Source organism: Gorilla gorilla, chromosome 22 (genome assembly GCF_029281585.2).
Source record: "Gorilla gorilla gorilla isolate KB3781 chromosome 22, NHGRI_mGorGor1-v2.1_pri, whole genome shotgun sequence".
Taxonomy (NCBI): Eukaryota; Metazoa; Chordata; class Mammalia; order Primates; family Hominidae; genus Gorilla; species Gorilla gorilla.
In genome coordinates, this window is record NC_073246.2 from 32,072,010 (window position 1) to 32,085,571 (window position 13,562).

The 13,562-nt window shown below is 38.5% G+C and overlaps 1 protein-coding gene across 1 annotated transcript; it reads right to left on the reverse strand.

The window, feature by feature from the left end:
- Positions 1 to 4,579: 4,579 nt before the first annotated feature.
- On the reverse strand, positions 4,580 to 5,813 carry CLDN17 (claudin 17). The gene has a single exon (XM_004062667.4). It carries the CDS (start codon positions 5,623 to 5,625, stop codon positions 4,951 to 4,953), a length of 675 nt encoding a protein of 224 aa, XP_004062715.1. The 5' UTR covers positions 5,626 to 5,813; the 3' UTR covers positions 4,580 to 4,950.
- Between the last annotated feature and the right edge of the window lie 7,749 nt (positions 5,814 to 13,562).

The window sequence follows — 13,562 nt, forward strand, 5'->3', positions numbered from 1 at the left end:
GAAACAGAACAGAACTCTGTCATTTTATCATGACTTGAGGGTTTTATTTGTTTTTTAAAAAAATTAAAACAGTAAAACAGAATGGCTGGAGAAAAATTATTTGAAAATCATGCCTTGCTGAATTGGAATCTGGGAGAAAACTCTTTAACTTTGGCAACAGACCCATGAAGCCAAGTCCATGTGTGTCAGGGCGCATGGTAGTGTAGATGGCATCTTCTGTCTATTCATTTGTGGCATAGATGACATCTCTTTATCTATCATCTATGTGTCTATCTAATCCTCTGTTATCTATCAATCACTATCATTATCTCTCATCTATCAATAAATCCATCAATTGTCTAAATATTATCTATTTATCATATATCTGTCATCTGTCTATTAATTGTTTGTCTCTCTATGTACCTACTATCTATTTATCTACCTATCTGCCTATCCATCTATCTTAGTTTGCTAGGGCTCCCATATCACAAACTGTGTGGCTTAAAGCAACAGAAATTTATAGTCTCACCGGGCTGGAGGTTAGAATTCTGAGATCCAGGTGTCCGCAGGGTTAGTTCCTTCTGAAGGTTGTGACGGAAGAAGCTGTTCCAGGCCTCTTTCTCTAGCCTACAGATGACGATCTTCTCCCTATGTGTCTCCACATCACCTTTTCTCTGTACCAGTCTATGTCCAAATTTCCTCATGTTTTTATAAGAACGCCAGTCATATCTAATATCGTACCTTAATAATTTTATTTTAACCTAATTACCTCTATAAAGACCCTATCTCCAAACACAGTTGCATTTTCATTTATGCAGAGGTGAGATCTTTAACATATAAATGGGGGGAAGGCACAGTTAAGCCCATAACACTACCTACCTCTCTGAAGAGTAATCATAATGATTGTTCAGAACTTACATCAAGAAATTACATTTTCTTGTTTGTTTTGATGTGGTGTTTTATCACTAACATTAATTAGAAAGGTCAGCATATGAAGATAATAAAGAACAGACCAATATTTAATAGGTTTTATTATTGCTTTTCTATTATTTACAGAGAGAGCCCCCTCCTATTGCCTGTACCTGGGGAGGACTACTCTTAGCACAAGCTCTTGGCACACACCGCCCAGCCGTGAGCATCAACCTCCATAGGATACAGATTAGACAGAGGAGTGAAGGAGCGGTTCTGAAGGCATGCAGGCATGGATGGGCCAGCTGCTGGTCCATGTGCATTGACTGCTGTGTCTCACCTAGTCCCAGCCACTAGACCTTTTTGGGTCTGGCATGCTCTGTGCCCCTCTCGGATGGGTAGGAAATGTTCTTCTGCTCCCACGGCGTTCCAGCTGCGGGGAACTTGGCAAGATTATCTTTTAGGCTGTCAGACTAAATACATCACAGAGATGTCACTTATCCTCCAGCACTGTGAGGTCACAGGGAATACTTTGTTGACATCCTCAGCTCCACCTGAGTTAGGACACAGATCATTTCTGCCCTTGGATTCTCAAACCCATCTAAGAGTTTATTATTCCCCTGTGCCCCAGTCCCCAGGAACTTGACGAGGGAGTGGCCACCAGGCTACTCCCAGGGACACACTGATATCTAGACCCTCTAAACTCTGCTCCTTATTATTATACCTTCATCCAAGGAAATCATTTTATATTCTTAATCTTAAAGATAACCATGTTATTGTTGGCCCACGATCTCCTAAGAATCTGTGCTTTTTATACTTAAAGCCAATAACTTTCTTTACATTTCTGAATTCCATAGTTTCATCTCTTCTCTGGGGGAAGAGGGGATGCATAGCAGTTAAACCCTCAAACCATTGTTCTGTATGTATACTGTTTTTTGATCATTCCTCAAGTTATTATTAAGTAACAACTTAGTCCTGTTGTTGAATTCTTGATTTCTGCATGTTAACTATGTGACTTTGGCCAAGTGAGATAACCTTGTATGTCTTAGTTCTTTTACTTGGCATGTTTTGGTAACGATATCTACACTCTCTACAGCACATGGTGGTTACAAAGATCAAAACAGTTTAACAAAATGCTTTTAAATATAGCAATATTTTTTACAAATGAAAAAGATTACTGGTGTGCATTTAATTAAATTTGTAAACTGCAGAAGTATTACTCTCTTAAAACATCTTCAACCATGTGTGATTAAATTATATTTTGTGATGTTAACTATTTTTCTATTTTGTGATGTTAACTATTTTTCTCTTCTTATATTCTCCCTTTTTCCCTGGTCCCCATTCCAGAAGGTGATTAGCAAAGAATTTCACTGAGTATGTAGAAAAACGGAAGACAAAAGTACTCTTGAAGAGTTTTAGCCTATGCATTTGCTTCTGAAAACCTCTATGAAATTGCACAAGGTTTTTGACAGTGGGGAAGGAGAAGAAGGGTTACAGAGGCGACATTAGAAACATTTTATTGGGAAGTAGCCATTTTCTCTACCACTGCTTGTGGATAGCTGGTAACCAGGTCAGCAGGTAAGGTTCCTGGCTATGACTCTGGATAATGGTACCATAGATCATCTCAACACCAGCTATATTGGTATTTTCCAAAGTTCCCCAAGCAATTCTAATATACAGCCAGGGTTGAAATCTACTGGTTCAAGCAGCCCAGAACAAGAGTATAAAAAAAAAAAAAAAAAAAGGCCAAGTATGGCAGAATTGACAGAGCTAAGAAGCCTACAAAGACTCTGTGGGCAGATAAAATAGACAACTTCTCGGATACCTGCAGGGACTGATGACCATGGACTGACCCCGGAAACCACTATGGAACACTGCTTAGCCCTGCATAAGATCCTAACAACTGTACAATATGTGGGGAAGTACTCAAGAAGTGGAACTTCAGTTAAATTTTAGAAAATAAAGATAAATTTCATGCACGCTGGGGTTTGTAGTAGGAAATGTGCATTCTTAATGCGTCTTTAAATTCATGGAAAATTAGTAAAATTTATTTTTGGTGTAATTGGAAAAATACTACAGCAGAGTGGAGCAGGGAAAAATAATCTTTCCAAAGCTACACATTGATTAATGGAAGGCCAAGCAACAAAAAACTTAGTTCCTGAAATGTTAACACATATTCAATAGCTAATATTATCTTATGATTGCACCAAGTGTTATACCTTTTTACTCTTTGATCCTCTGGCTAGCAGAATAACACACTTCCCCATTTAGGCTGAGGAATCCATTCTTGTAAAGCTAATTACTTCTAGGTGAGTCAAAAGGTAAGAAAAATGATTCTATGACAACTTATTTGTCTGTAAAAGAAAAATGACTCTTTTCCAACATACCCAATATCAGGCCTTTCTGAATCAAGTCTGATTTAAAAAATCAATCTTAGGAAAAATTCATCTTAATCACTATTTTTCTCATTTTTATTGCTAATCTTTGAAGATATTTACACTTGTGTGATCTTATCATTTAATATTACCAGTGTTTTAAATACAGTTTTATATTACCAGGGGCTTCACCTACTGACATCTTGCTGGTGGTTTGTAGAACAGAGTGAAGGTTGGATATTCATATCCAGGCTTGAGGTAGCCCTGATTTAATGTTTTAGAGTTACTAAGCGATCTTGTGAGGACAGAAATTTATTCTAATTGACCCCACAGCTAAATATATCAACATCATTGTAATCTATTTTATTTTATTACAATAAGGATGAAGATGCAATAAATATTTGGTGAGCAAATTCAAGCTTCTCATTGCAATTATATACTCAAAATTAAATACATTTTTATTACAAAATAAGCACAATATTTGAAGAGTTGAAACTGAACATGTAAACACTGATTGATTCACAAGATCTAAAAGCTATTCAGAAGCAACCCATAGGGGTGATCTTGCCTCATAAACACTCCCCACTCACTCTCACCCCACATGACCCACCACACTTTTAACCCTGATATTGATATGGGAAATGAAGAACTGAGAAAATCACGTGTGTAATTCAAGCAAAACAAAAAAACCTTCACCATACCTATTTGTTTAGTAGAGAATACAAAAAAAGGTATTTATCTTAGCCTGACTAATTGTCTGAATCATTACCTTGATTCTTCGAATTGCTTAGCATGTTTATACCTGTGCAATGACTAAAGAATAAAACAAAGAAAAGAAACCATTCCCTTCAATGCCCAAACTGCAATTTTCTATTTGGGACCATATAACCTCTAGATAAGAATTGAGTGTTAATAGCCTCCCATTGATGTGTCTTATCAAGATAGATGCTTCTGTTTGCTTGACGTGCAGATGGTAGGCTATGAAAAATGTTAGTTTTCATTTATAAATTATTTTCCTTTAAACAGTAATTCTAGGCGAGTTTAACTGTATAAATTAGAGACCTTAAAATCTGTCTTCTTAATTGTCCTAAGAGAAATCAGAGCTCCCTTTTCACTAAAGTGTCTAATTTTTATTGTGTGAGTTCCTAAAGGAACAAAGTCTTTCATTAGATGGACATTTTCATATTTTGACAAATTCAACTAAAAATTATTGTTTGATATCTACAATTTTCCATGATAATCTTTTTAAAAAGGTCACCATTTAGTTGTTAGTACGTAGTACAAGAAACAATGTAGAGGAAAAATAATAGGTTACATTTTAGAATAGGTATATGTTTTATTGTTGTAGAATATCAATTTCAACTTCAGATTATCAGATAATATATGATGGTCAAAAAGTAGTAGTCCATCATTGTACACTTGCTAATGATTATGGGTGTACTTGAATTTAGAATATGAAAATTGGAGCAGCGATTGAGTCCAACAATAGTCAATGCATTTAATACACCAGAAGTCAGAATGTCCAAGTAAGTCATTTTCATTCCTACCACCAGTAACAAATTGAAACTTTCATATCAATTTAAATCTAGACATAAAGCAAGTTCTCCTGCCTCACATACTTACAGTTTCTAGCAGGACTTTATAAAAAACATTGACCATAGTCCATACTTGGAGCCAAAAGGAGGCATTAGACATAACTGGTGGAGGTCTTACTAAGCATTGTCGTGTTTCTTCGCTTATCTGTGTGTGTCACACAGTAGCCAGGCACTGGATATCTGTACCCTTGCTTCTTTCTGTTGCAGCAGCAAAATCCACAAAGCAGACCCCCTCCAATGAAGAGGACAGCAGCGCTTGCCCAGCCAAGGAAAAGTGCTGCTCCCAGCTCTCGTTTCTGACCTATGTGGATGGCTGGGTTGTAGAAATCTCTGATGATCATATTGGCTGTCCAGCTCACCGGAATCAGAACGAAGATGCCCGTCAGGATGAAGAGGACTCCTGAAGTTCCCAGAAGGTATGCTTTGGCCCTCTCGTTAGAGCCTGTGCACTGGACCTGCTTCATGCCACAGATGCCAATAAGCAGGGCGATCAAGGAGAGAGCAACAGCCACACACATGAGGGCCCGGGCTGTTTCCAGGGCAGGCGGGAGAGCCAACAAGGAACTATAGAACTTGCATTGCAACCGGACCCTGGCTTGTCGGATGCAGTTCATCCAGAGCCCTTCCCAGAGCCTCTCAAAGACAATAATGTTGCTGCCAACAAAAGCTGATACTCTCCACTGAGGCAGAAGGGTTGTGGCAAGAGTCCCCACCATGCCAAGGAACCCAAGAACCAGCCCAGCAATTTGCAAGGGATAAAATGCCATTGCCTTTACTTTGAAGACTGGTTCAATTCAGAGTGGTAGAAGATGCTCAAGATGTAGAACGTGGAAGGCTCTTGAGTCTAGAGAAGTCTTTGATGATGTTCTCCTTGGCTGCTGCCCATAACGTTTTAGTCCAAATCAGTAGCTGTGACTGAACTTGGCCTAACTAGAAGTACCTGTTGTAAATGTATGTTGCCTTTTTTCATACACATTCATTCCTGTATGGATTATTTACTAGTCATATATAATTGTTTCCCAGCCAATAAGAAGGGTAGCTAGGGGTGTGTCAAGAAATGCTGCATTCAAGTTTAGGATTTCTCATATTATTATTGCCTTAGCAATGCTGTAATTAAGTGTCAAAGTTTCTATTGTGGATTGCTAATTACAGAGCTGAAACTTCCTGTGTAAAAATCACTCTGATATAAAAGTATAAATACATATGTCAAGACACAGCTGAAGACAATGCCAAAACCTTGTGAGTTTATTGGGGAGTAATTAAAAAACATTTTGGACTCTAAACTATTACTTTATTCTAGTGTAAGCCACTTTTCCTTAAGATGGTAATCAATTCTGGCTTTAATAAAGATGCCTCAATAGGGAGAAATGTTTAGGTATTAGTTTCAAGACACATGAAAACTGTTGATATGCAGGAGGAGCCCTAAGTAAGAAATTAACATTTCATAGTTTATTCTTAAGATCCAGAAAAGAAGAAAATAGAGAAGTACTCCTTATAATTAATTTGAATGAACTGTTAATTATTACATTAACTGTTAAGTAACACCTGTCTCTCTATTGAAGTAATGTTTAGTATGGAAACTTTCATTCAATGTTTCTTCAATGGCAGCTTGAAATATATCACATTTATTAAAGCCAAACACATACCTTTCATTTTTATGGAACAATATAAAAGTGGCCCTTGAAATAAGCTATGCAGTCACTTAAAATTTAGACGCTAGAGAACATTTTAGTGCTGGAAGTTATCTTCAAGGCCATCAAACTTAAGACCCTTATTTGCCAGATGAACGGGAGGTGTGCAAAGTGTTTGGCTGAGACAAGCCATGTGGTAACTGATCCAGGAACAAGCCCAGCCCTGTAACTCACTATGCTTACCTCCTCTGTCCAGTCCGATTCAAAAATAGGAAGGAAAGTTGCTTTTTCGAATCTTTTCATATAAGTGGGACTAAACCTAGTGGAAATTTAACACTATCCTTTCCATAGTTTTTCAAATGGTTTTCAAAGGAAGAAAAATTCAACTGAGATTATTTCAAAATTCGAGTCAAGTTGTAGCTTTTGACTGCCGCGTTCTTGCCTCTCCCTAGAGGCAGTGGGGGGGCTTCATGTGGGAGAAGTGGACCCTTTTCCTTTTTCTTTTACATCCCACTGGCAAGGGATCCATTGTAAGGATGAAAATGTCTCCAAAGCAAGCACGCCAACCACACTCCAGGTGGGAGGCATTACAATTTGCAAAATGTCCTCCATTTCAGTCAATTACAGGCCAAAGATTTAATGGGTGGTCCAATGACATCCAGATTTAAAGAGTCCACTCACTGAGTTAATGAATGTGAAAATCATTGAGTTTTCAAAATGATTGGTCTGAGAACTCCCTCTGTAAGGAATGTGAATCATTGAGCAAACAGATGACTTCCGTGTCGTTAACAGTTTCCCAACACCGGATTGGATGAAGGGTTTCTTTGGCCCTTTGTTCATGGTTACTGAGACATAGGCTTAACCATTCCCTCCCTGACAGGATTTTCCAGCATTACTCTGATTTGTTACTTCTGGGTCCTCTTCCTCGTTCTAGTTCCTCTTCCTCATTCTACTTCAGTTTTATTACTATGTTCATTTTGTCCTGGAAGTTTCCAGTGTTTTTTTCCAATTATTTGCTTTCTCATCAGCTAGAGCATATTATCTGTATTATAAGTGAGAACACATGTTTGTTTAAGATATGGAGATACCTCCTAAATATAAAAATAATCTGAGGCTGGTACAGTGGTTCACATTTATAATCCCAACACTTTGAGAGGCTGAGGCAGGAGGATTTTTTGAGCCCAGGAGTTTGAGAGCAGCCTAGGCAAATAGTGACACCATGTTTCTACAAAAAAATAAAAAATTAGCTGGATGTGGTGGCAAACGCCTGCAATCCCAGCTACTCGGAAGGCTGAGGTGGGAGGATTGCTTGAGCCTGGGAGATCAAAACTGCAGTGAGATGTGATTGCTTTACTGCACTCCAGTCTGGGCAACAGAGTGAGACTGTATTCCCAACCCCCAAAAAATGAATAACCTGAAAAACATAAATAACGCAGAAGCTTTTGGTCTTTGCCTCTCACCGACAAAGCCAATTGTTAAAAACATTTTAACCTTCTCTCCTTTGTATTTAGGGGAAGATACTGCTTTCCTCTCCAACCTTTCTATGAATCTTATTCCCTTCTACCTCATCAGTGGGACTTGCTCTATTGATCATTCCCTCCTTTCATTGTACTGACACCTTCTCCCTCTCTCTGAGGTGTCCCTTAGAAAATAAACATACTCAATTTTCTTCTATTTTAAAACTCCATCTTGGTACATATACATCATGGAATACTATGCAGCCATATACAATAATTACATCCTGTCATTTACAGCAACATGGATGCAGCTGGAGGCCATCATCCTAAGTGAATTAATACAGGAACAGAAAACCAAATTTCATATGTTCTCATTTATAAGTGGGAGCTAAACATCAGGTACGTGTAGAGATAAAGATGGCAACAACAGACACTGGGGACTACTAGAGAGGGAAGGGAAGAGGGAGAAAAGTGTTGAAAAGCCAATGATTGAGTACTATGCTTACTATCTGGGTGAGGGGATCATTCACACCCAGATCTCAGCATCAGTAAACGACTTACACATGTGCCACCTCCACCTCCAGGGTTCAAATGATTCTCCTGCCTCAGCCTCCCGAGTAGCTGGGACTACAGGTGTGTGCCATCTGTAAAATAAAAGTTGAAATTATAAAAATGTAAGAGAAATGAATAAAAATAATAAAATAAAATAAAATGAAATTTCATCTTGCCAGATCTGTATTCCTTGCCATGTATCTCTACACACCTTTTGGTCCTCTCTCACATTTCCCACTGCTATACACATTGAAATCTGCCTTTAGTCATCATGCTACCCACAAACACCTTCCTAAAAATGTTATAGACTTCTTGGACATCCTAGCTACTATCTTTACAAAACGCTTCCATATTTCTGCTTATTGATATTTCAGTAAAGGTCACAACAAACCACTGTCTTCTAATGAGAGACAGTGAAGGGCATGTGCTCTGGAGAGAGATTTTGTTCAGTCTTGGCTTGATGCCTTAGCCATCCATCTCAGGCATGTTTCTGAATCCCCCCAAAAGTGCCTGTTCTACAAAATCAGGATAATAATAACATCAAATTCACAGGGCTGCCTTGAAGATTAAATGGAATGTGTGCAAAGAACCTGGTCCTGAGCAAACACCCAGGAAAAGTTTTCTGTTAATATTTGTCTCATTTGTTTTTGTTGTATTATCGTCCTTATTACTTCTCCGCATATGCATTCTCACTCTTCTTTCTGTAGGTGCCCTTCACCATGTTTGTTTTGTTTGTTTTCTTCCAGACTTCCTGATATACCTCAGTACTCTTCTCACTCGGTACACTCTCCCTAAGGCACCTCACCTATGTTTGCACAGCATTACCTACCTCCTATCAGGCCGTAAGTTCTGAATCTGTTGTCTTTAGTCCATGCCTGTTTCTGTTTGCCACCCTCAGCTCATTTTTCTCTCTTATTCTTTAATAAATATGTGCCTAGAGTGGACACTGTGATGTTCCACCCAGATGTCTTTTTCAGCTGCTTAGAGTGCTGTGGGCAGAACACCCTCAGCTCTCAGCCTCATTCAGGTATTACCTGGAAATAGGCATGTCACTCAAATTATTCCCCATTCATAGATGTAGCCCATATCCAGTGACTCATCAATATGGTCCTGACTGCTAGCCCTGTTAGCCCCATGGGGTTAACACTCAGGGGCTATTCTAGCTCCAGAGCTCACTGTGTGGTCAGATAAGGCCTTCATTAGCCCTGTATCCCAACTAAACTTCTCCATATGGCCAATCCTCTTCCTTACCTTCTTTTCCTAAGGTGTTGATCTCATAATAAACATAATGCACACTAATCTCTGCCTCAGAGTCTCATGCTCAGGGAACCCAACCATTGACTGACACCTTATTCAAACAGATTAAATATGATTTCTGTTCTATGCTGTGTCTTAGTTCAGCCCTTTGACATTCCTCATCTGTACCATTTCAAGAATGTCTTACCTAACCTCCTTGCCTCTGCCCTTTCTTACTACTTTCTGATTCATTTTCTAATGAAGAACCATAAAACCTTGTGGAATCAAACTCTGTACATGCCACCACCTTACTTAAAATTTTTCATTATTTCTCTGTTGCCTGTAAAATCAGATCCAAATTCCTTAGCATGACGCGTGAGACCAAGTTTTGAATGACCCCTGCCCAACTTTAAAACTTAGCTTCTGACCATGACTCCATTCCATGTCTTCACGGAGCTTACATTTTAGTGAGCATGATAAATACTAAACATGCAATTGCCAAAATACATATTATTAAAAATTAAGGTATAGGTATGGTTAAAAAATATATGGTGTAAACAGGAATGATTTTAGTTTTAACTAAGGGTTCTCTAATGAAGGAAGGGCACTCTGATAAAACAATATTTAAACTGCAACCTGAAGCTTGAGTAGGAATTAGCCAGATAATTCAACAAAGAGTGAGAGAAAGAGAATTCTGGGCACAAGAGACCATCTGGGTAAAGGCAGTGCAGGCAAAGAGAGTTTGGGTCTAATGCAAGTGGAACACCAAGCCAGAGGAGGGTGAGAGAATTGAGATGAGGTTGCAAATGTAGACAAGGTCCAGATATGCAAGCAATGTGAACCATGTAATAATCTTCTAAGAGCAATGCAAAGCCATTTAAAGATTTTCAGCATGGGACTCACACAATCAAGACTCAAGTCTGCTTAAAAACAAAACAAAAGTCCACATGCGGTAGCTCACGCCTGTAATCCCAGCACTTTGGGAGGCTGGTCACGAGGTCAGGAGTTCAAGACCAGCCTGACCAACATGGTGAAACCCTATCTCTATGAAAAATATGAAAATTAGTCGGCTGTGGTGGCACATGCTTGTAATCCTAGCTACTCAGGAGGCTGAGGCAGGAGAATCACTTGAACCCAGGAGGCAGTGGTTACAGTGAGCCAAGATTGCAGCACTGCACTCCAGCCTGGGTGACAGCAAGACTCTGTATCAAAAAAAAAAAAAAACAAACCACACAGAAAAAACACCAACCACCAAAACAATATGGCTATTTTGGAGAAATTAATTAGAAAGAACAAAATTGAACACGAAGAAACTATTTAGAAGGTTATTGCGATAGTCCAAGTGAGAGATGATGAGAGATGATAGAAGCTGGATTAGAGTAGGGGCAATGTAGGTGTGGATGGCTTTACACTATGTAGAGGAGCTACAATTGCTGAAGGTGGGTGATGGACTGGAGGTGGGGGAAGGTTTCAGAGATGCCTGTTGTACTGTTGACATGAGCATCATTGTACTCGGAGTTGCATTTACCATGACGTGAGACACAGAAGGTTGAGTGACCTTTTAGAAAAAGATTAAGGTTTCAATTTTTAGATGTGAAGTCTGAGCTGCCTGTGAGCCATACCAGTAAATAATTTATAGGAATTAGATGTTTTGGAGCACTTAGAGATAATCTGGGCTGTACACATATGCAAGAATCCATAACCTCCATCCTGTCCACAAATTATCTCTGATTAGATCACAATCAGTGAGACAAATCTGCTAATAAGGGCTGCTGACTAATGGTATTCTTATGTCCTCCTGAGACTTGTACTGAGGTCTTAGGGAATCTAATTTACGTTGAGGAGTTTTTTGCTTTCCTCTGAAAAAATGTGTTAGTTTTACTTTCAGCATCAGCTTGAAATGAATAGAAGTAGAGGTATAACATCCGAATGGAAAAATTAGGACACAAAGCATCCTTCTCTTGCCTTGTCTCCCCTTTCAGGGGTTCCAAACCAGAACATATTAAAACATTCTCACAACTTACTGTATGTCTATTTTGTTTTGTTTGTTTGTTTGTTTGTTTGTTTGTTTCTTTTTTGGAGATAGAGTCTCATTCTGTAACCCAGGCTGGAGTGTAGTGGCACAATCTCGGCTCACTGCAAACTCCACCTCCCAGGTTCAAGCGATTGTCCTGTTTCAGCCTCCTGAGTAGCTGAAATTACAGGTGCCCACCACCATGGCCAGCTAATTTTTGTATTTTTAGTTGAGACGGGGTTTTGCTATGTTGGCCAGGCTGGTCTTGAACTCCTGACCTCAGGTGGTCTGTCCACCTCGGCCTTCCAAAGTGCTGGGATTACAGGCGTGAGACACTGCACTCAGCCTGTGGGTCTATTTTGAAAGAGAATGCCCTGTCTCCCACAGTAGCCAGTTCAAATTTTAACAGATACGAATGAGTCAAAAAAGCTTTAACTGGATGCCCATTAGGCTGATTTGAAGTTGTGTTTAAGTATATTTATGCATACACACACACACACACTTCCCCACTCTGTTATTGCTCATTGTATTGTTGACTTTCATATATCTGCCCCCTCTACCTAAAGTACCTTCTCAATTCCCTCTTCATGTCAACACATGCACATTGTCCACTTAATACTTATTCATTCTCCTTTGGATTTTGGTCCAAATTTAGTTACAAGAGAAACTTGCCCTGAATTCTCAGATCATAACAGCTTCGACAAAATCCCCATCCCTGCCATTTTTTCAGTCTTTCATAGTGCTATGCATTTTTCTTCACAGCATTTTTTCACAAGTTCTATATAAATATACATTTCCATTCATAAAGTCATTTCCCGTCTGGAGTACAGATTCTATAAGAACAGAGACTTGTGTCCATTGTCTAGTCCTATTCTATTCTATCCCATTCTATTACCATTCTATTCCCAGTGCAGATCATGAATTCCCTGATCCATAGTTGATGCCCAAGAAATATTGTTTGAATGAATAATGAAGTAATTGATCAATACAATGTTTGTTTAGCTGGGCCATCCTTTAATTTAAGGTTCCGTGTTTAATTATATTTTCCTAAATTATACATTTTCAGTTTGAGTACTTTTCTACATCAGTAAAGACTGGATTTATACAATGAAATATTATCTTATTTGTTCTTTTTTAAAAAACAACAACAGTTTTGTATTCCAGAAATGCATTCGGGGTGACCTAAAACCATCTAAATAAAGTTTAATACCACCACCCACTCAATCAAATTTATCCCATTAACTCACATTTGTGACCTCAAATTTCAACTATTTTAAGTCTACTTGCAAATCAGCATTGCAAATACACTTTTCTGTGAAACCAATCCGGAATATCCAGAGTCCGCTCCAGGCAAAGCAAATGTATTAATTGTACGTGTTTTTACTTCTGTGCACAGATTTGAGTATATACTGTAGAAATCTTTGAATTTATCCTTCTCCTTCTCTTCTTCTTCCCTTTTTTTTTTTTTTTTTGCATTTCAAATAGCTACCAAAATAATTTAAGAAGACTAGTTAAAAAAAAAAAGACAGCTTGTGATTCATGAAAAAAAATGAGGATTTTGGTGACAGGGTAAAACAAAGCTAGGCAATAAAAGATAAAAATGGCATGAGGTTTATTCACAAAATAAATGCCACATTTGCTAAACATTAGCCATGAATTTGCCTGTAAAGATTTTAGGAGCAAGGCAGAGTGTCTGTGCAACAAAAACTCATTTTTTTTTTCAGGAGTTGTATAACTCTTCATGCCTCTGACACTAGAAAGAAATTTCTTTCATTGTGGAATACAATGAGCAACATTTTTATAGTAAATAAAGT

Coding starts and splice junctions, on each gene's coding strand:
- CLDN17 (XM_004062667.4), bottom strand. CDS start 5,625: ATGGCATTTTATCCCTTGCAAATTGCTGGGCTGGTTCTTGGGTTCCTT.